This window comes from Rhincodon typus, chromosome 22 (genome assembly GCF_021869965.1).
Source record: "Rhincodon typus isolate 14 chromosome 22, sRhiTyp1.1, whole genome shotgun sequence".
Classification (NCBI taxonomy): Eukaryota; Metazoa; Chordata; class Chondrichthyes; order Orectolobiformes; family Rhincodontidae; genus Rhincodon; species Rhincodon typus.
Genome location: NC_063353.1, coordinates 46,421,395 through 46,444,981, shown reverse-complemented (window position 1 = coordinate 46,444,981; position 23,587 = coordinate 46,421,395). Strand labels below are relative to the sequence as shown.

At 39.1% G+C, this 23,587-nt stretch overlaps 2 protein-coding genes across 4 annotated transcripts in view; one reads left to right on the top strand and one right to left on the bottom strand.

The window, feature by feature from the left end:
• The window catches only part of prpf18 (PRP18 pre-mRNA processing factor 18 homolog (yeast)), a 289,626-nt gene that overhangs the window by 135,344 nt on the left and 130,695 nt on the right, over positions 1-23,587 (bottom strand). The gene's annotated exons all lie outside the window — the stretch shown is intronic.
• The window catches only part of mcm10 (minichromosome maintenance 10 replication initiation factor), a 54,875-nt gene that overhangs the window by 8,943 nt on the left and 22,345 nt on the right, over positions 1-23,587 (top strand). For both annotated transcript variants that reach the window (XM_048610413.1, XM_048610414.1), the window contains exons 6-15: positions 1,178-1,361; positions 3,736-3,901; positions 6,938-7,105; positions 8,106-8,222; positions 10,772-10,968; positions 13,618-13,715; positions 15,257-15,373; positions 15,570-15,696; positions 16,216-16,444; positions 17,513-17,657. In XM_048610413.1, the coding sequence (XP_048466370.1) occupies positions 1,178-1,361; positions 3,736-3,901; positions 6,938-7,105; positions 8,106-8,222; positions 10,772-10,968; positions 13,618-13,715; positions 15,257-15,373; positions 15,570-15,696; positions 16,216-16,444; positions 17,513-17,657 (1,548 nt within the window). The remainder of the gene's footprint in view (positions 1-1,177; positions 1,362-3,735; positions 3,902-6,937; positions 7,106-8,105; positions 8,223-10,771; positions 10,969-13,617; positions 13,716-15,256; positions 15,374-15,569; positions 15,697-16,215; positions 16,445-17,512; positions 17,658-23,587) is intronic.

Sequence of the window (23,587 nt, the reverse complement as noted above, 5' to 3'; positions counted from 1 at the left end):
CCTGCTCCTCTGATGCTGCCTGGCCTGTTGTGTTCCTCCAGCTCCACACTGTGTTATCTCTGACTCCAGCATTGGCAGTTCTTACTATCTTTGTATGATTTATTATAGCACTGTTTAATATAATCATGAGGAGTATGGATAGGGTGAATAGCAAACGTCTTTTTCCTAGGTGAGGGAGTCCAAAATTAGAGGGCATAGGTTTAAGGTGAGAGGTGAAAGATTTTAGAGGAACCTAAGGGGTAACTTTTTTTCATGCAGAAGGTGGCGCACATATGGAACAAGCTGCCAGAGGAAGTCATGGAGGCTGGTACAATTACAACATTTAAAAGACATCTGGATGGGTATATGAATAGGAAGTGTTTAGAGGGATATGGGCCAAATGCTGGCAAATGGGACTATATCAAATTTGGGTATCTGGTTGCCGTAGACAAGTTGGACCGAAGGGTCTGCTTCTGTGCTGTATGACTCTGTAATGCTGTACATAATGCTTAGTACTGTAGTGCACATACCTGTTCATATCTGTTTATCGTATGTCTTACAGAATTTTGAAACAGCATTCATATTTATTATTTACTGCCTGGCTCTGTATCTAACATGTCACATGCAATACAGATGTTCATGCAATTTGATGTACTACTTGGGGCTATACAACTTAAGAATTGAACACTTCATTTGACTGATAATATAGTTCTTATAGATAACCAGATAACATAGAGGTTTAAAAAAAACTTTACTCCATTAATGGACCTCTCATTTAGAAAATCTGAGCCAATGTTTCATATATGCTGCAACCTATGGATTGGAGATCATATCTGTTTTGTGGAGGGGGAAGAGAAGAAGAAACATCCCCTTGAGGATGGAGAAAGAAATAGAAAAAGTAAACACCTGCAGGAAACAGTAAGAGGAAGAAAGAAGACCCTCCCTTGATGAAGGTGAACAGAGAGCCTTTCAAGTGTAGAAGAGTTCTGAAAAGATAGAAAGGGATGCATACACTGGAGAAGAGGAAACTCTGACAGCAAGAAATCCTGTTCTGGATGGGCACTGAACCTTCTCTACCAAGGGAAGGACTTGTTGCCTTTGAGTCTCAAGCAATCCACTTCGAAAGTAACATATGTTGTGACTACTGTTTTATGAGTTTAATAGCAGGTGATTGCATTTAATGATATTCTTCTCCTAGTCACAAAGATAAAAGATCCAACCCAACCACCGCCTGGAGGTAGGCCACTATTTCAGCCTCTGAAAACCAGCAACAAATCCAATACTATGCATCAGAAATTTCCTCCAGCAGAAGGAGATTGCGAAAGGCCAGGAACCTCAAATTCAGACATAGCTGTGGATAAATTCTCTGGCTTGAGGCTGAGGTACAGTAATTGATTCTGTATAATGTAGTTTCTTTCTAAAATGTTAAATATCATTATTTCTTTATTTGGGTTTCTTTGAAAAATTACTCCACTTTCTAATTTAGTTTTATTTGACTGTGCCCTTTGTGTCTTTTGAGGCAGCCAAACAGTATAACTTGGATTGTTTACACATTTCCCAGTATTTTTGTTACCTGTTTGTGTGCCTTCTCAGGGTAAAGTGCAATCCAGTGTTAAAAATGCAAATATTTGCTTGCAACTGAAAACAATTCTTTGTTTCAACATTTAATTGTGGAGGGTAATTGGTGACTAATCCTAAATGTCTCTGAATATGAAGAGTCCACATTTTGCTCTTTCAGTTTGATAACTACATTCACTAATTTAGTGAGATTTGCTCAGGCATTTCTACGTGCTGTGATAGATCATCCTGCAAACTCAATGAGTTAAATCCCTGTCGGTAGCATCTTGGATTATTTGAGCGTGGATGATTCCAGTCCTTTTTGTGGCCCACAAAAAGAGAGGCATGAATGTCAGTCGGCAAATAGAACATGCTGCCACATATAAGGACAGAGTATACTAACAGATCTGTGGGAAACAGACAACTTTCTTTTAAAGGAGGTCCTTATGAGAAAAGTGTTACTATCAAAAGAGGACATCCAATTTTATCATCATTGTGGAGCATTTCTGCTGTAATCTGATAAATTGAAAGAACCCAAATATTAATTTTGGGGCATGCACAGTCAAGCAATAACATAAGCATTAAGATAGATGGCAGATGAAGTTCAATGTGAAGAATTGAAAGATAATACATTTTGGTAGAAAGAATTTAGAGAAAGTGCAAAATAAATGATACAACTCTGAAAGATGTGCAGACATGGGTGTATATGTGCATAAGTCATTAAAGGTTGTAGGATAGATAGTGAGAGCCATTAATAAAGCATACATCTTCTGGGGCTTTATTAATAGCATAGATTATAAGAGTTCTGGAGACATGGATTCAAATCCCAGCATAGCAGATGTTTGAATTCACTGACAATATCTAATAATAAAATAAGCTAGCCTAATGGCAACCACGTAGCCACTGCTGATTGTTGTTAAAAACCCATCTTATTTAGGGAAGGAAATTTACCATCCTTGCCTGGACTGGCCTGCCCATATTCCAGATCCACAGCAGTGGGGTTGAGCCATAATCCTTTGAGTATTTGGGGGTGGATATTAAATGCTGGACTAGGTAGCAGTACCATCATTCCATGAACAAGGAGGTTATGCTGAACTTGTATAAGACACGAGTTAGACATCAGCTGGAGTATTGTGTACATTCTCAGCGTCACTTTTGAGAAAGGAGGATAAGAATACATTAGAAAGTGCAGAGTTTTATGAGATGAGATGCAGGGATGGGAAACATTAGTTATGGTAATAGATGGTGAAATTGTGACCATTTTCCTTGAAGAAGAGAAGACTAAGAGTAGATTTCATTGATGCAAAATTATGAGGACAGAACAGATAGGGAGAGACTGTTCCCACTCATGAAAGGATCAAGAATGAGATGACACAGATTTAATTTAATTTGCAAAAGAAGCATATGTGCTGTGTGAGAAATTTTTCACACAGCATGTGGTTCAGGTGTGGAGTGCACTGCCTGGAATTGTGATGGAGACAGGTTCAATTGATGCATTGAGGAAGGTGTCAGATGATTAATTGAACAGAAATAGTGTTCATTGTTCCTGAGAATAGGCTGGAGGACAGCAATGAATCATAGTGTTCATTTGGAGAGCGCGTGCAACCCAATGGACCAAATGGCTGCCTCTGCACTGGCAATTTGTGATTGGCACAAAGCTATGCCTGGTGAGAATTTGGTAAATAATTGGGAAGGTGGACAGTTTGAATGGAAATTGTGAATCTAAAAAGTCAGTAATTACCGGACATCTGAAACAAAAACTGCTGGAGCGTAAAGCTACTCAGTCATCATAATTTGTCTTGAGTGATTCCCAGGATTTTCTGTTTTATTTACTTCCCTATCTCCAAATTTGTGTTAAATTCTGTTGTTGGTTTTGTTCATTAAATGTTTTTCCAGCCCTTCACACTGTCACTAGATGGAGCACTAAGCACAAGAATAGTGAGCTTGCATTTATACTCTCCTTTAGAATATTCCAATACACTTCTCATTCCACAGATTGGTTTGGCATCTAGTATGCAGTGTCAGAAAAGCAGCCTTCAGTGCATTGGTTACAATTCAAAGTTGTTGCTGACTTTCAAGATGTCTCTGTCCTTTGGCATTCAAATTGGTCTCAGTCACTGTGACTTCATTAATATACTTACTGAAGTAAATTGAACACCTAACAGTACAATTAAATTGTAATGTTATTTCTTTCATCAGGAACCCCATTGTTTCATCAACAGAGATGGAGAGAAAGATGCATGGCCGCAAGCTGATCCGTGTCTCCCAACTGCGTTCAAAACTTGCAAATGAAAAGCTGGAGGACACAGATTGGGTTACCTTTGCAGTTATTGTTAAGAAAATTACACCACAAAGCTCTAACAATGTATGTATGGTATCTGAAAATGGTTCAATATTTGAAGATACGTTTAACTTCCTGTGATTTGCAACAGTGGATTGATTTTGTTAAACATAATCCATCTACTCAATTCTTAATTGTAAAGATTATTGAGGAAAATAAATTACCATGGTGTATGGGATAACTTAGTGGTGGATAGAAGATTGGTAGTAAATAGAGAACGGAGAATTGGCATAAATAGGTCACTTTCTGGTCGGCAAGATGTAATGAGTGGTGTGTCACAGGAATCAGGGCTGGGGCGTCAACTTTTAAAATTTGTATAAATGATTTAGATGAAATAATCAAAGCTGTGATTGCTAAATTTCATGATGACAAAGACAGGAAAGTAAATTGTGAAGAGGACGTGAGGCTACAAAGGGATATAGATAGTTTAAGTGAATGGACAAAGATCCGATCAAAATCTTCCAAGATATAAATAGAAAAGACTGGATAAATAAAGATAAAATATTTCCACTGGTTGGGGATTCTAAATCTATGTTTGAGAATTAGAGCCAGCATATTCAGGAGAGATGTTTGGAAGCAATTCTACACACAAAGGGTGGGGTAGAGGTTTGGAACTCTCTTCCACAAATGACAATGTTTGCTAGATCAGGTACTAGTGTTAAATCTGAAAAAAATGCATTTTGTTAAGCAGAGTTATCAAAGGATCTGGGCCAAAGACAGCTATATGGAGTTAGGCCACAGATCAGCCATGACCTCATTGAATTGCGGAACAGTATTATCAAACTGTTGAGACCTTGGAGAACTCTGAGCTGCAGAGGGATCTGAGTCTCCTACTTTCTATATCACAAAAGGTTTGTGTGTCGGTGCAGCAAGTAATTAGGAAACCTAATAGAATTTCATTGTTTATTGTGAAAGAAATTGACTTAAAAAAACAAGGGAGGTTGTGCTTCAGTAATATAGAGCATTGGTAAGACCACATCTGGACTAGTGTTCAGTATTGGTCTCTTTATGGAAGAATGTAAATAAGTTGGAAGCTCTTAAGAGAAGACTTGCTAGACTGATCCTGGAATGGACAGGTTGTCTTAGAGGAAAGGTTGAATAGGCTAGGCTTGTATATTTGGACCTTGGAAGAGTAAGAGGTGACTTGATTGAAATATATAAGATCCTGAATGGTATTAACAGTGGATGTGGAGATACTGGTTGTCCTTGAGAGAATCTAGAACTAGGTTGTCACCATCTAAAAATAAGGGGTTGCTATTTGAGACTGATGAAAAGAATTCTTTTCTTGCAGATGCTCCTGAACCTTTGGAACTCTTATTCAAAAGGTGGTGGAAGCAGAGTGTGAATATTTTTATGACAGTAGCAGATAGGTTCTTGACGAGTTTGGGACAAAAGGTTATTGGGTTTAGGCAAGAAAGTGGAGTAATCTGATCAACTATGATCTTGTTGAGTGGCAGGGCAAGATTGAGGGCCTGAGTGGCCGATACCTGCACCTAATCCATTTGTAGAATGAAACCCCCACATGATATAAGAGCTATAAGTATAAGTATATAAGTAATATAGACCATAGAACAGTACAGGCTCTTTGGCCCACTCTGTTGTGCCAAACTTTTACCCTAATCCTAAATTCTATCTAACCTCCACCGCTACCTTATACTATCATCCATATGGCTATCTACTAGCTGCTTAAATGCCCCTAATGAGGCCGACTCCACTACCCTCTCCGGCAATGCATTCCACGCCCCGACCACTGAGTAAAGAACCCACCTCTGACGTCTCCCCTACATATGGATGATAATGGAATAGTTTAGTTTAGATGGGCTTCAGATTGGTTTCACAGGTCGGCGCAACATCGAGGGCCGAAGGGCCTGTACTGCGCTGTAATGTTCTATGTTCTAATGTTCTATGTTCTACATCTACCTCTACTCACTTTAAAACTATGCCCCCTCGTAATAGCTACCTCCACCCGAGGAAAAAGTCTCTGGCTGTCCACTCTATCAATACCTCTGATCATTTTGTACACCTCTATCAAGTCACCTCTCATCCTTCGTCGTTCTAAAGAGAAAAGCCCTAGCTCTCTCAACCTTTCCTCGTAAGACCTTCCCTCCATTCCAGGCAATATCCTGGTAAATCTCCTCTACACCTAATTAGCAGTTAACTGATCTTGGCCAGAGCTGCTTGCTGAGCACTGCAGTTTGATTTAATCCCTTACATTCAGGAATAGTCAGCTAGAGTTAACACTTTTAATCACTGTCTAATGACTCTTGCTAGATATACACATGTTTGGACAGGGCTTAATGCATTTTATCGCACAGTGCAGTTGCTTGTTAACTGTTTGCTCTGAAAGCTGACAAATAAAAAGAACACAAACAAATGAGGATTTGAGCCAGCATCTATGGAGACACAGAATGAACTTCATAAGTCAATACATTTGCACCAAACTGGAAGGTGAACAGTTTTTCTGTATATAGCTAGGGAAAAGGTGGTTGAGATTCAATAATTTCACAAAAGGAACAGCCTGACAAAAGCAATGTTGGTGCAATGACATCCTGAGAAAAAATGAACTTTCTGTTTTCTACAACAGTAATTTCTCTGGCTTATCCATTGTTAACTAGTTGGTACTAAGTTTAAACTGTGCACTGGTGCCCAGGAAGAACTGTATTGAGGCTGTACAGATGCATTTAACACTGAACAATACACCATTTCCCGAAGTGATGGGTCAGTACAGGCAATCCCCAGACACAAACGGGTTCCGTTCTTGAGTACGTTTGCAAGTTGATTGTATGCAAGTCAGGATGCAGTACAGGACAATATACAATAGCAGATTGTAAGTATGAGAAACATTCACATCGAATCTTTAGTATTAATATTAAAATACCCCTGGATGGGATCTTATTCATAATTAGGAGTGTTAGTATGTCAGACATGCACAAATCGGGGACCATCTGTATTTAAGTTACCACCAATGTATGTTTTTTGTGTGTGTATTTGTAACTAGTTTCCATACACCTGAAGTTACATTTTTGCAATAATGTTGAGATAATATATTTGTTGTTTCAGGGTAAAACATTCAGTATCTGGCACTTAAGCGATCTGCGTAGCAGCAACCTGAATTTATCTCTCTTCCTCTTTGGGAATGTCCACAAAGAGCACTGGAAAACAGAGAAAGGGACTGTTATTGGTCTACTGAATGCCAATCCTATGAAATCCAGGGATGGATCAGATGAGGTGAGTGAACAAAACATTCCTCAGTAAGACAAATTTAAAGCATTAAGCAATTCTCCTTTTTCTGTATAATTTGATGCTTTAAACATAATTCCAAGCATTCAATTGAGGATGCAAACTTGTTTAGAAAACTTTATTTAAAATAAAGAAACTTTAACAAATTGCATAAAATATTATCTTTACGTTTTTGTAGGAGAGTGATAAAACCGTGTCGATGATTGTTCCATTACCAACATCACTGAAGTTTGCTGCAGGCAATAAGCTTCAACAACTTTTATCTGTTCTTTTGTGATTATAGAAGACTATAGGATAGAAAAGGGCCCTGTGGGCCATTGAGTTAGCACCAGTCATAAACAAGCACCTGCCTATTCTATTCCCATTTTCCGGGACTTGGCCCATAGCCTTGGCATTACAAGTGCACATGATCATAGAATAGAATCCCTACAGTGTGGGAACAGGCCCTTCAGCCCAACAAGTCCACACCAGCCCTCGTAGCACCCACCCAGACCCATCCCCCTATAACCCACCTTGTCTACACATCCCTGAACACTGCGGGCAATTTAGCATGGCCAATCCACCTAGCCTGCACATCTTTGGACTGTGGGAGGAAACTGGAGCACCCGGAGGAAACCCACGCAGACGTGGGGAGAATGTGCAAACTCCACACAGACAGTCACCTGAGGGTGGAATTGAACCCAGGTCCGTGGTGCTGTGAGGCAGCAGTGCTAACCACTGTGCTACCATGCCACCAAAATACTAAATACAATTTAAATGTTATTAGAGTCTCTGCCTCGACCACTGTACAAGCAGATTCCGCCACACTCTGGGTGAAAAGAAAATCCTCAAATCCCTTTTTTTATTGTTTTATTCAGTTTTATTTTTATTTATATTTAGTCACTCCATAAGGAGTACCAGTAGTGGAGTAATTTTGAAGTAGCTCTGGTAAGTTATGCTATTCCAGTACATTTCAGTGGCTTCACCCGTTCCTGTTTTTATGATCCAGGTTTGTCTGTCTGTCGATCACCCACAAAAGATCCTGATCATGGGTGAAGCCTTGGACATGGGAACCTGCCGAGCTAGAAAAAAGAATGGTGATCCCTGTACCCAGATAGTAAACTTGGTGAGTCTGACTTTGTAACTGATTCATCAGCTAATTGTAGTTTACTAATGAGATGTAAATACATAGCCAGTTTTCAGTTGGAGTACTTCCTCTGGTTGGTATATCAAAATACATTTCATTCAAACGGATGTTTTGATTTTGAGTGTTGAATTGAGATAAAATAAGAGTACCCTTTGTTTTGGCAATTTGAAGAGACCAAGTGGAGCATCGAACCTGTCTCCATTAAATATATTCACCAATGGGACGTGAAGTTGCCTGGTTTTATTTTCACTTTTGTAAAACAGGAAAATGCTTGCAGTAATGGAAGGAAGATGCTTGCAACATTCTAATGACATGTTACTTGTTCTGCTTGTGTTTAAATAAACCAGAGAGGTAAAGGCTGTGCTTTATGTGACAGTCTGGGCTGGAGTGGGAGCTGTTGATGCAGTGATGTGTTTTGACCAGTCTCATAATTGCCAGCCCATATTTAAGAGGCAGGATAAATATTATTCTTCAAAACTAAGGATCAGAATTCTGATAATCTTCTTGAACTTTTAGTTTTATCAGTAGATATATGTTTGAGGACTTGTAAATGTGTATTTGTATGGCAACAGGATAACTATTCTAGTCAATCCACTGTTCTATTTACAACTTTGAAAATGAAAAGCTTTGAGATTTCAGTGTATCAGAACTCGGTCCAGGCAATAGATTAGTAAATTAGCAATTAGCAAAGTTGCAAAAGAAGTTGGATTGCTTAAATTGCCCTGTTATTTTCTCAAAGATGTGATGTTAAGTTTTCACAATGTCTCATTCCCAATGTTTTCTTCCAGTCAGTTATCATTAACCAGTTATTTAGTTAACCAGTCAGTTATATGTATACAAAAAGTCGCCATAGTTGTACCAGACCATTGGGTTGCTCTGAGAAAGACAACTGGTGGTGGTTTAACCAAAGGGTCACTATGCCTTACGGAAGGGGAGAGGTTAAGAAGGATGTACCTTCATGGTAACCTCAGCCAGTACGGGAATTGAACCTGTGCTATTGGCGTTACTTTGCTTTGCAAGCCAACCATTCCGCTAACTGAGCTATCTGACCTCCACTGACAACAGTGCCTTGTATTCTGCAGCACCTTTAATGTAATGCAATTGCTAAGGTGCTTGAAAGGAGTAATAAAACCAAATATGACTGAGTGACATAAGATATGTCAGAAGTCATTTTACGTTCAGAAGACCAAAAGCTTGCCCAAAGATGTTCTAAGGAAGGTCCTAAAAGGTGAAAATGAGATAGAGTCAGAGCAGGGAGGATCGTGGAGAGAATTGCTGAGATTAGGGGCTAGGCAACTGAAGGCACTGCCGTTAGTGGAGCAATTAAAATCTTCAAGAGAGCAGGTTTAGATGAGTGCAGATGTTTCAGAGTGTTGTGGGCCAAAAGACATTAGAGAAGGGGAGGAGCGAGCCACAAAATGGTAAGCAAATTGGATATGTCAAGTTTAAGACTGACATGTAGTAGATCTGAAATAAGTGCCATTTTGTACAACTTTATCATTATCACTAATTGTCTCTCATAACCATGTTCCAGTATACTATTGCAGAACATGTAATCACATTATATTGGTGCTGTATGGGCTGTAATGGTTATTTATTTTGACGTTTACATTTGGAAAACAATCATGTACTTTTTAATGAAATAGCAACCAGGCCTATTTTGGGGGCACTCTTGCTTCTAAGTTGGAAGGTTGTAGATTCAAGCAACACTCCAGGACCTAAGCACAAAAATCTGTACTTGGCATTCTTGTGCCGTATCGGGGAAGTGCTGCACTGTTGAAGGTACCATCTTTCCAATTCATCATTAAACCAAGACCTTGTCTACTTTATTGATCAGATGTAAACGATCCCATGATACTAACTTAAAAGAAAAGCAGAGGAGCTATCCTCAGTTCTGGACAATATTTATCTCTCAATCAGAATAACAAAAACAGATGATCTGGAATTACTGCATTGCTACTTGGGAAAGCTTTCTTTGTACGAATTGGCTGCCACATTTCCTATTTTACAACAAATGACCCACTTTCATTTGCTGCAGAGAGTCCTGAGATGATGAAAGATGTTGTGCAAATTCTAGTCCTTTTCTTAAAGCAGGCTGTAACAATTGGAGCTGAAGAGATTTTGATTCTTTATTCTTGGCTCTCAGTTTGAATTGGTTCAATTTTATCAAACCCAGCAGGTGGTGGCGTAGGATTTACTTCTGTTGGAAAAAAGATATCATAAGTAAAACACGAATTGAGTCATTAGTATTTCCAATAAGGAAAATGAGAGATTATTTTAGACTTTGCCTAATGTCAACAGTTGCTGCTTTTTAATGTTACCAGTCCTATTTTATTGATTTTTAAGTAGGGGCATGTTTTGCAGCAAGCCTGGAATAAGGGAATTTAAACAAGTGATTAGTTCCCATTCCTAGATGAAGGTTTTCACCCCTGCTTCTTTAATTATGTCATTAACTGGTATTGAGATAGGCTTAACTTGAACTTTGTCTTTTTACACTAACTTTTTATGTACCACCTTTGTTTTTTCAGATGGACTGTGAATACTGTGAGTACCATGTCAAGGCCCAGTACAAAAAGCTTAGTGCTAAGCGAGCTGACTTGCAATCCAGCTTCTCTGGCCATGCTCCTAACAAAATGCATGGCAAGGGTGGCAGTCTGAAAGAGAGGCTGTGCCAGCAGGGATTCCATTATGGAGGAGTAACATCAGCATCATATGCAGCCTCGGTGTAAGGAACTACTTCTCACAGTACTGTTGGTTACTAAATTAAATATTTGTCTGAACAATGATTTCTTTCACTGGATAAATTATTGAACTGGATTTGTGCTGGTTGGAGTCATACCTGGCACAGAGAAAGCTGATTGATTGTATTTGTTGGAGATCAGTTGGGCGTCCATGACGTCTCGACCGGAGCTCCTCAGAACAGTGTCCGAGGCCAAACCATCTTCAGCTACTTCATCACTGACCTTCCTTCTTCCATCATAAGGTCAGAGGCAGGGATGTTTGCTGATAATTGTACAATGTTCAGCATCATCAGTTGTCCATCTTACACTGTGCAGAAGTCATGATGGAATGTTCCCCACTTGCCTGGATGAGTGCAGCTCCAACAAAACTCAAGGAGCTTTTCTTATTAAACTCATTCACAGGATGTGGGCGCCTCTGGCTAGAATAGCTTTTCTTGTCCTTCCTTAAGAGGGCAGTTAAAAGTCAATCACATTGCTGCAGGTCTGGAGTCACATATAGGCCAGACCAGGTATGAAAGACAGATTTCCTTCCCCTAAACAATATTTGTGAATCAGATGGGTTTTTTTGACAATCGACAATGGTTTCATGGTTATCATTGGACTCCTAACTCCAGATTCTTTATTGAATTCAAATTCTACCATCTGGCATGGGGGGATTTGAACCCAAGTCCCCAGAACATTAGCTGAGTTTCTAAAAGAAATAGTCTAGCTATAACACGATTAGGCCATGGTCTCCCCATTGCTTGAAGCTTGACACAATCCAAGACAAAGCAGCCCGCTTGATAGGCATCACGACCACAAACATTCACTCTTTCTACCACAGATGTTCAATAGCAGCAGTGTGCCCCATCTACAAGATAAACAGCAGAAACTCACCAAGGCTTCTTAGACAGTACCTTCTCATTTACATGACCACTACCATTTAGAAGGACAGGGGCAGCAGATAAATGGGAACACCACCCTGGAACTCCCTCCATGAATAGTATTGTGAGTGAATTAAAATAAATATGCTGTGTAAGTTGGGCTAAGGATGGACAATAGAAACTGACCTTAATAAAAACCAAAAGAACTGCAGATGCTGTAAATCGGGAACAAAAACAAAGTTGCTGGAATAGCTCAACAGGTCTGGCAGCATCTGTGAAGGGAAAAACAGACTTAACGTTTTGAGTCCGGTGACTCTTAGAACTGGTTCCAGTTCTGAGGAAGCGTCACCAGACCCGAAACGTTAACTCTGTTTTTTCATTTACAGATGCTGCCAGACCTGCTGAGCTTTTCCAGCAGCCTTTTTTTTTGTTATAGAAGCTGACCTTGTCAGTGACACCCACTTTCTGTGAATTAATTAAAAAAAAATCATACAAGCAAGTTGATTTAGCTGCTATATGGTGCTGCCATGTTTTCAGTTCGCAGTGGGGAGAACAAGAAAGTCAAAAAGGGTGAGAAAAGAGCATTATGTCTACCCCATCAGGATGCTGTACAACAAGTTACACAATTTCTATCCTTCTAACTATCCAAACCCAACTCCTCCACCCCAAAATATTTTTAAAAGGCCTACAATATCTTCTGATGTAACTGATGTCAAATTCTGTTTGATAATGCTCCAATGAAGTGCTTTATTATGTTAAAGGCACTACGTTCATGCAAGATGTTGTTGCAGGCACCTCAGGAGCAATTTGATTATTCCTCTGCCACATTCTAATAGTTTCTAATCAACCTGTTCAAAAATGTTATTGCATACCTCTGCAGCAAGTGCGACTTGAAGCCTGACCTCCTAGATCAGAGGTAGAGTCACTACGTTGCACCACAGAATCCCTGTTCCTTATGTTCTAAATGATTGCAACTCCCCTTGAAACCCATGAAGTCCTCATAATTGTTAATAAATTGACAGGTTATCATTTGTAGCTAAGAGTGCTATAAACTATCCAGACTCATCAGTCAGAGGACTGCGACTGAGGAGGAAAAATATAGATCATCTATGTCCGTGTGCTATACCTACACTTTAAATGTGTATCCTCTAAATCTATGATCTCAAATAAGTACACTAATTGGGTTGAATGAAATCCTTTCAGTTAACCAATGGGTATTATTTTCTTTTCTGAACTGAAGACTATAACATGAGTGCCAGAGCAGGCAGCAGCTTTCTTGTGTGACCTTTGATAGTGGCTGTTAGGCTGTTAAGCATTGTAATTTCGCTGAATACCAGCATGGGTGCTGTTCACAAAGTGTCACTGATCACGATCAAGATTGGAAAACTCTTTGCGACAAAAGCACCTCGAGGTAAATTGTGATGACCTGAATGCTCCTTTCTAACTGAGCAGCATCCTAAGTGTGTGCAGGAACTAAAACTTGAGATCCTCTAGCGTCAATCCATTCCCTTAAGGACCAAAAGGTATTTATTAGCATTTCATTAAATCTTTAATAATAAATGCTTCTTGCTTGTGATTGAAGCAGCTGAAGCCATATTCAGTGACTTTTTAATTTGGTTTGTCCGTACACAACTGGGGAAATAAAAGCAAATCTGTAGTTGACAAAGAGTGCAAACTGAAATGCTTTTTAAGGTCATAAGTTCTTTTGGTTTTAATTTCAAGTTAATAACAGTTTTTACAGTTGACTTTTGTTTCTTTTTGTTTTCACAGTAGAGCAGCAGGTCCTAAGAAAAGTGTTCAGACGACCCTGACGCACATGGTAGTGAAAGGAGCAGATGATATTGTTAGAGAAACTAAGAAGAAGATTGGTAATGTGAGATAGAATTGCTTTTTGTGCTATGAAGTATTACGATAAAGGGCATAGCACTCTTGCAAAAGAGGAACTTAATGTACACTTTCCAGAAATAGAGAGCAAAAATAAGCTGCAAAAAGTGTTTTTTGTCGAAGAGAGGATAATCCCTTTTTGAGCAATGTCTGGAAGCACTGTGTCTGATCTCTATGATATGAACATTATGATCAGTACAAAGAGTGCAACGGTTCAAGGAGAAGGAGCAAATTGCTGCAGGTGCTGGAATCTGTATTGAAAACAACAAATGCTGGTGATTTCATGGAGAGAGAGCAATCTAACTATCAACATCCAATCTTGACCAGCACGTTACACCCCATCACCTCCAGTCCCCCATCCCACCCCCCAACTAAAGCATTAAGTGCTGCACCCTCTACACTTCAGCTCTGATGAAGAGTCATCTAGACTCCAAACGTTAGTTTGCTCTCTGTCCGTGGATGCTGTCTGACCTGCTGTGATCTCCAGCATTTGTTATTTCCAGTTCAAGGAGAAGGTCCACTAATCATTTTCAGAGCAACTAAGGTGCTGCTTTTCAGATGTGACGTTAAACAAAGGCCTTGCCTGCCTCCTCAGGTAGGCAGTCCAGATCTGTCGCACGATGTGGTAGAAGAGCAGGGGAGTTCTGCCTCAGTGTCCTGACCAAACTTTATCCCTCAATTGACATCCCTAGTCATAATCTCATTTCCATTCATGGGAGTTTGCTGTGTTCAAATTGAGACAACAAACTCTCAACCTTGCCGAAGACACCTATGTCTGAGAACAAACAGTTCTTATTTTCAAACAAACCTCTCTGGCAGAAAAATCCTGTTTGCAGAAGATGACATTTTTTAAAATGAAATACATAAACATTGATCGTAGCTTGTGTTGTGAATCAGTCTATATGTTCCTTCAAAGTGTGCACAATTCCTGAATGCAAGTAAATCAATTAGGGAAGATCTTGGGGCAGAAGGAGAGAATATTATACTTTTGCAAGACCTTTGTCCCAATAACACTTAGCATTCACCATAGCCAAAGATATCAGAGTCCAAATTTAATCAGGCTAGTATGTTGAGTTACTTAGATCAAAAGAATGAATGAAACCAGGAACAAGATTGAGAATGCAATTTTCTTGAGCAAAGTGGATTCCGCCTTCCATCACATCACTTTTATTTGGACTCCACTTAGGTTATCTACTTTACCTCCTTATATTGAATGAACCTGAAGTGTTTTGTGCCAGCACTAATGTCAGTCTCAGCCTGTTTATGATAAACAGAATGTTCCAAATCTAAAGGAGGCTGTCGGGGAAGGGTCACGAGAATTAGGCATTTTTAAAAAAGAGCTGAATTGGGAAGCACACAAGAATTAGGGAATTAGAGTCGTAGAATAATATAGCATGGAAACAGGCCTTTTGGCCCAAACGTCATATAAAACACTTTAACGTTCAATGTTATTTTGATGTTCTAAAGTGTAAATGATAATTCTGAATTGTCATACGTCACTAATAGATTTTCTGTGGAATTCCAGCAATTGCAAATGGGAAAGTGGTGGCAGGCTGCTCAGAAGATTTTAAGGATTTAATGGAAATGCCTACAGTTGGAGCCCTTAACCTAAAGAAACACTTAAGCAAGGTGCCTATGAAAGGTCAGCTTGCCACTTTTTTATTCTTCTTTTAATGAAACCTTTTTGTCTGAAAAGCTCAGCGATCAACACCAATCCCCTCAAAACTGTAGTAATACTTGCACCAAATGTCTCACAGCAGTTCAAGAAGGCAGTTGACCAACTTTAAACAATCAGTACAATTGAGCAAGTTGTCATTCATTGTTACTTGATTTTTCAGGCGGACCAGTTAATAATGCACAGTCAGGACCTTCCATTCTGTCAATATCTGCGTCTGAATTATTAAAGCAGCAAAAACGTAAAATGTTAGAATCACGTAAGAAGAGAACGGAAGAGTTACAAAAAAGGTACTGTTGACAGGCCAATAGTTGGACTGAGCAATATAAACTATACATTTATTTGTTAACTAGCTTTTTCTTCTTAACTTATTAAATGAAAGTAAAATTTTATAGTAAGATTTTTGGTATAGTGAAGCATATCAGGATGTAATAATGAGATTTAGCAGTGTAATGATTTTAGATAGAAAATGCTTCAATGTAATTTTTTGTTTTTTGAGTAACTGTTATGGATTATTCCATTACCTAACCGATACCGTAATGTGCCACACACAGCTAGCAGTTAGTTTTGTTAATTTTATCACTCACAGTGAAGCACACACAGAGGGAGGGCATTGATTGGATTCTTACCTTTGTACCTAATGACATTTATTGACTCGAGTTGAATGGTGTCAGGAAATACATACCTGTAATGTTTTACTCTGAATAAATCTGTCCCAGAAGTAATGGCTGACTTTCAATTCTTCCTTCATCAACTAAGTATCAGGAGTATTATAAAACTTACAATCATAACGAAACTTCTTCCTCCAGGTTTATGCAGAGCAAAAGTGAAAGTACCAGTCACACGTCTGGGCCTGGAGGGTTGTCTTCTCTCTCATCACCCAAAGTTGGAGCAGAGTTTCCCAAGGAGCAGAAATTAGCAACAACACCACAGTCACCAAAACTAGGCAGAGGCTTTGCTGAAGGGGAGGATATCCTATTTTTCGATACGTCACCACCTTCAGCACCAAAATTGAGCCCTAGTGCAGATCCCAAAAAGGTAAATTGTACCATTCTTGTGCATTTAAATATAGATTACACCCACTATTGTCATCCATCAGTGAGCAGACCTTGTTGCCGTATTATCTTGAAAATATATGTTTTTATTTAAAATGACTGGCTATCTAACATCTCCTTTAAGTTTAGGAAATGGCACTTTGAGTTCAACTAATTCATATACTGCATTTTAAATTCTGAGCATATCAAATATGGCATGTTTTTCTCTGATAGTAGAGATCAGAGACAGAACCTTCCATGTCCTGTTTGTGTGAGGGCTTTTACTTTGATGTTATCTAGATTCCACACTCTCTTTTTTGTGCTGATCTCATCATCAATGCGTGACTGGCTTGATGGAAGTCTAACTTAAGACACATATTTCTTTTTCTCTCATTCGCCTGCCTTTATTTCCCTGTCCAACAATACTTTATCTCTCAAATTTCCCTTAATTTCATTAATATTAGTCAGACTAAAATATGTGAATATTGGAGGTTCCCCAAATGAAGTATTTAATCATTTGGAACTGAGTTGTATTAATGATGGGCCGCAGTTTTATCCCTGCTCAGTGTAATTTAAATGAGCCAATCACAACCTGGTGTAATTACCCACAAAGCTCCTGGATGGGAACAACTGCCAAGAAACCCACTGCTGATGCTCTATCCAAAATGATTTCTTGGATAACTGCATGAGGGATTGAGATTGACTGTAATGTTCCTCTGACTCCACAAAGAGTACTAATGAAGTATGCTATTCAAGCACAAGTTATCCAAGACAAAATGATCCCTTCAAGTTAAAATAACGAGTACACTTTTGATTAGCTACTTGTGCAAGCAGGGCATTCGCTCCTATTTTCTCCATGCCCCGTAACATACCGCTTCCAAGTAAAACGGAAAAAATTGACTTGTCCTCTCCAATCCTGATTCTTTTCTTATTACCTTACATCAGCCAACTGTTTACTGACCTGTCAATGCAAAACGGTTGGCTAAAATCCTTAACTGAATTTTCAATTTATATTCTAGTTACTATGACAAACAAGAAATATCACTAGATTCTGCTTTGTGTTATTTTCAAGATGGCAGCTATCATTAAGCTACGTAAAAAAGGTGAAATTCTAACAAAGGAGGATCCCAACAGTGTGAAGAGGAAACTGTCCAACGCAGGAGAGATGCCTGTGCGGATGTTGGAGCGTATAGAGAAAAATCTATCTTCCATACCTGGTGAGTTGCAGCTGAGAGACATTCAGAGTCTGTTGTCCATTATCCCTTGATTTCTTTTCAGAATGGTCAAAATGAAGAATGTAGCAAAGTTATTTTGCTCTGCCAGCTCCTGATGGTTTTCTAGCATTTAATATTTTCCCTATAATGTTACAGTTAAGCCAGCTTTTTTTATTTTAAGTAAAAAGCATACTTGAAATTGCCAGGTGTTATTGCTGGTACTGGGCTTACCGTGAGAATTAAATGTATCTTTTAAGGAAGGAACCTTCACACAATTATGGAGTGGGACTGACGAGGTTACTCTTCAAAAAAGCTGACAGAAAATTAATGTAACTCAAAAAGGAGATGGTAGTATAGTCCATTTAGGTGTACAAAATGATCAGAGGTATAGATAGAGTGGACAGCGAGAGATTTTTTCCTAGGGTGGAGGTAGCTATTACGAGGCGGTATCATTTTAAAGTGAGTGGAGGTAGATATAGGGGAGACGTCAGAGGTAGGCTCTTTACTCAGAGAATGGGAGGGGCGTGGAATGCATTGCCAGAGAGGGTAGTGGAGTCGGCCTCATTAGGGGCATCTAAGTGGCTATTAGATAGGCATATGGATGATAGTATAAGGTAGGGGTGGAGGTTAGATAGACCTTAGGTTTAGGGTAAAAGTTCAGTGCAGCATCGTGCACCAAAGGGCCTGTACTGTTCTATGTTCTAATGTCACTCTGCAGGCACAAATTCTAATTCTACTATAGCCGGTGGTGGAATTTACATCCAATTAACCAATCTGAAATTTATAGCTAGTATTAGTAACGGTGAACATAACAACATCGATGGTCATACAAACCCGTCTAGTTCACTGATGTCCTTTAGGGCAGGCTATCTGCTGTCCTTAACCAGTCTGGCTTACGTGTGACTCTAGAGCCACAGCAATGCCGATGAATGTAGCATGCTATTGATTTCAATGTCACTTAGGGATGATCAACAAATGCTGACCTTGCCAGTGATGTCCACAACCTGTGAAAGAATAAAGAATTTCATGAATAGTCCCCTTCTATGCTGTATGATTCTAAACTAGTTTCAAATTGGGGATTGAGCATGGAGAAGATAAGACTGATTTAAGCAGGTAACAACTCACAATAAATCATAAGCTCGCTGACTTTAACTATGGGATTGGTCTTCAATTCGTATTCCTTTCCTAAAGGCATCCATTTGCCTCGAATTTGACTTCTTACTTAAAGGCTTGCTTCATATATCAGTAATCTTTGTGAAAGCAGAAGATCATCTCACTACATGAAGGATCTGTGATTATAAATATAGTCTAGTTAGCTTGTATTGCATATCTCGCTATGGTAAATCTGAAAAAAAATTGATTCCTTCCCTCCAAATTTATCTTCAATTTATCTTGTTAATTTTTAAGTAGACATTTTCCCAGAATTGATCTTGATATTTCTTGCTGCATTTGTATTACCACTAGGAACCAGTTGAAAGTTGGTAAATGGCAGCCGCTTGAGATTTTGAGTCATACTTCATACCGGTAAATGCAGCCAAAAGCAATGGGGAAGAATTGTTAAAGAATACTGGTCCAAAGTTACCAGATAAATGAGCTGTTATCAGACAAACAAGTATTAAACAGCCTGTCAAAGAGCAAACACTGAGATTCAAAAGTAAATTAAAATGCCACTGAGGGGGAAAATTAACTCAAAATTTTCTGAAGAAGGGTCCAGACCCAAAACATCAGCTTTCCTGCTCTTCTGATGCTGCCTGGCCTGCTGTGTTCATCCAGCTCTACACCTTGTTATCTCAGGTTCTCCAGCATCAGCAGTTCCTACTATCTCAAAATTACAACAGATTGTAACTCCTGCCATCATAAGAAATTCTCCCAGCACTGCCTTACATTCTTGTCAAATCACTTTTCTTAACCATTAATTATACTGATCGCTACCTACCCAATCCACATTCCGTTCAATCGTTCCAAATCCTGACACTGAAATCAAAGTAGTTCAATCATGAGAGTCATGTCAGCTCCCACACTAGATTTTGCACATAGTTTCAGGAAGAAGAAGTCTGGATAGTTACCATTACATTGCTTTAATCACCAGCCTCATTGTTCCAACAAGAACGATGCCGCATTTTTTATATAACGCTTTTAACACAATGTCCCCAGGAGTGTGATAAAGCAAGATGTGATAAGGAGATATTGAGTCACCTGGCCAAAGTATAGATTTCAAGGTGCGTCTTAAAAGAGAAACAAGTATTGTGGGGCGGAGGTAGATTTCAGAGATAGGGATTACATTATAACCCTATTGATTTTTTAATGAGTCTACCCAAGGCAAATTTGCATTCTAAACTTACTGTGCTTTACATTTATAACCTGAGAAATGTTCTCTAGGCTAGGTACATTTTTGGTCAATAAATAAATACCAAAAACCTAGCCACTATCCAAATGGAAATGAACCATTTTTGCTTCTAGCTTTGGACAATACATCAAGATAGAAAACCAACTTTGTATTTTTACATAATATGGATCTGCATCAAAATATTGTGTACATTGTACGTTGTACTGTAAATTGTGCAGTCCTAAAATGTGTTGGAAAGTGATAAATGTTGAATTATAAAAAGACAACAATAGAAATGATTATTTGGTAGTACAGACCCTATACATTGTTAAAAGAGTTAGGAAGTCGAAGCTCTTTACCTTGCACTGGTCAGGATTGAAATGCAAGAAACCAAATTTGGAAAGGAACAAAAATTTATACAGCATGAGAATGGAGTTCTGTTTGGTTGGCATGGAGATGCAAACTGCACTGTTAACTGTCAACCTTAATTTACTGATTGAACTCAGGCCAAGTAGCTAGAGTTATTGCTATGGAGTATGCAGCAGGGATTGACTGTCTCTTTCCTCATTGAAAAAGCTGCAGTGATTAGACAGCTACTGCAAGAAAGGGGTCTTATGTGTGAATATATGTAGCTTCTAGCACCATCTGTCGTGTAATTCCTAACACTGTCAGTATTATTTATTAAGTGCCGTCCAATAGCAGATTCAAATCTATGTCACAATATTAGAAGGAAGAAGAAAAACTGATTTGTTTTCAAATTATTCAATGTTTGGGGGGGCTGAGAAAAAGTGAAAAAAGTTAATCTTGTTTTTCTTGGCCACGTCCATACCACATCAGTTTTGTGAGAAGTGGCATGCCGCATGTATAATATTGCTAACCTCAAGTACGGAGCCACATCAACAATGCCATACTCTTAGTGATGGAAGAAACCACTAAAGTAAATATTGCTTAAGGGTTCACTTGACTCATGGGTGTTTGAATGTTTCCATTTCTCAAGTCAATCTTTTTCTTTTAATTTGAGTGTTTCAGGATGTTCACAGTAGCCTTTAGCATCATCTGAGGTATCATGAATGATGTTAATTATAGAGATGACAGGGTTTATTTATTATGTTACTACAGTACTAAATTCAGCAACACCGAAGTTTTCGAAAAGTAACCAGTCACAACACCTGCTGTCTTCCAATTTTCCTAAAAGAGCAGTGGTATTCATCAAAGAATGAAACAGTATCCTCCTGGGGCTTGACATTTGACTTTTCCCCCGCCCCATGCCCAGTTATTTATTCATCACCTTGTGTGTAGCAGCATTGGAAGATCACAAGATATTTCTGCTCCAAGCGAGAAGTGTGTATTCCTACATATGCTGTATTGGTGAAAGCAATTCTAAAATAAATAAACAATATTTGCTTCTTGGCAGGAGTTAATTTTATGCCTGGGTGCTCATGTACATTTATGTTTTCACTGCTGTCCAGCAGTTGTTTGTTGACATCCTCCCATTTTATCTGAATTTTCTTATTGAACTTTAATGCAGTTACAAACTGAAAAGCTTCTCACACGTGTGATGGAAATTTTTTAAGCTATCCATGACAATTGAATTTTCTGTTTTCTTTAACTCAAATAATTCACATTGTTTTTCTGTGCTGAGCTGTTTTGATTGAAGTGTAGTACCGTGCTTTCAGATTGCATTGCTTCACCCTACCACACATCTGTACTGTTGGCCGTATGTCCCCAAGCTGTTTATCTTTACGTCTGCCTTTTCTCCTGTCCTCATTTCTGATTGTTACTCCATGGACCCCTGTGGTTTGCTGTTTCTTTATGTGGGGTGGCTGACCAGGAAACTCTTCTGTTTTCACCTCCTACCATTGGGCATACCGGAAGCATTCGCAGGATGAAAATCAACCTTTTTGGCCATGTTGTAAACACACGTTACACGGCCAGTGAAACCTAATATGCAGCATGAACCCAAGGTATCTTGCCCAGATGCAGGAACGCTACTCACTGTGGCACATGGCTTCCTCTGTTTATTTGCAGAAATTTGCTATAATACGATATTTAATTGGACTCCAAATCATGATTATGGTAAAAATCAGCTGTGTATATAACTGCCTCAACTAGTCAGTCCTTGGGAATTAAATCACTGATGGAGAGGGAGTTCAAAATGAGTGTGTGCCATGTGAGATGTCAGGAAGTAAAGTCATTAATGTCATGAGAAACGTCTGTCCCACAAAAGAATTGAAATTTGCTGGGAGATGCAAGCAAAAGTATTCCTAACTATACAAGGATATTTGCAAGGCTTTTTAAAAAAAATTTGTCATTGGAAATGAACATTCCTGGCTAGGCCAGTGTTTATTGCTCATTTCTAAAAGCCCTGGGGAAGTTGATAGTGAGCTGTCTTCTTGAACTGTTGCATAGGAACAAGAGTGAACCATTCAGCCTTTCGGGCTTGATCTATCAATCACTTAGATCATGGTTGGTAATCTAACTCAATTCCAATTTCCTGCACCATCTCCATGTCCCTTGATGTCGTTAGTCTTGCGAAATCTAGCAATTCCTGTCTTGAATATGTTGAATGTTTGAACTTCCATAGTAGAGAATTCAAAAGATTCACCACCCACTAAGTGAAGAAATTCATCCTCATCTCAGCCTTAAAAGTCTTGCCTTTTTTTTATCAGAAATTATATCTCCTGGTTTTAGAGTCATCAGCTGGGAGAAACATGCTATCTACATCTACCCAGTCATGTCCCATAAGAATTTTATAGTTTTCAATGCAGTCACCTCTCCTACTCCAAACCGATAGAGATTATAAGCACAATCGTTTCGTATCTTCCTCATAAGACATTCTGGCCATCCCAAGGATTAATGGTGAACCTCCATTGTACTCTTTTTAGGGCAAATATATACTTCCTTGGAAAATGATATCAAAACAGTACACAATACTCCAGATCCGGTATCACCAAGGCCCTGTACAATTGCAGTAAGACATCAATACTCTGTACTCCTATTTCTAATTCTAATTCTTTACTTTTGTACCCAAATCACCTTGCAATGAAGGCCAGTGTACCATTTGCCTTCCTAAGTACGTGCGACACCGACATGCTAGCATTTAATATTGTATGAACAAGGACACCAAGTCCAGACTGCCAGCACTTCCCAACCACTCTCCATCTAAGAAATGTTGTGTCTTTGTGTTTTTTTGCAGTAAAGCAGATAACTTCACACTTATGGCAAATGGAATATATTCTTGCCCATTCACTTACCTTGTCCATATAGTGTCCCTGCACCCACAGTGTAATGTTCTGGACTTACAACCCAGTGACAGTGAAGGAATGCTGCTATAACCTAAGTTAGAATGATGTGTGGCTTAGGAGGAAACTTGGACGTTATGGATTTCCTATTCATCTGCTGCCCTTGCTCTAGGTCTTACAGGTCACATGTTTGGAAGGTGCTGTTGAAGGAGTTTGGACAGGTTGCTGCAGTGTGCATCACTGCTGCCACAGTGCGTTGGTGGTGGAGAGGATGAATTGTTTAAGTTGCTAGTTGCGCTGCCAGTCTTGATGACTGCTTTGTCTTAGATTGTATTGATCTCCTTTAGTGTTGTTGGAGCTGAACT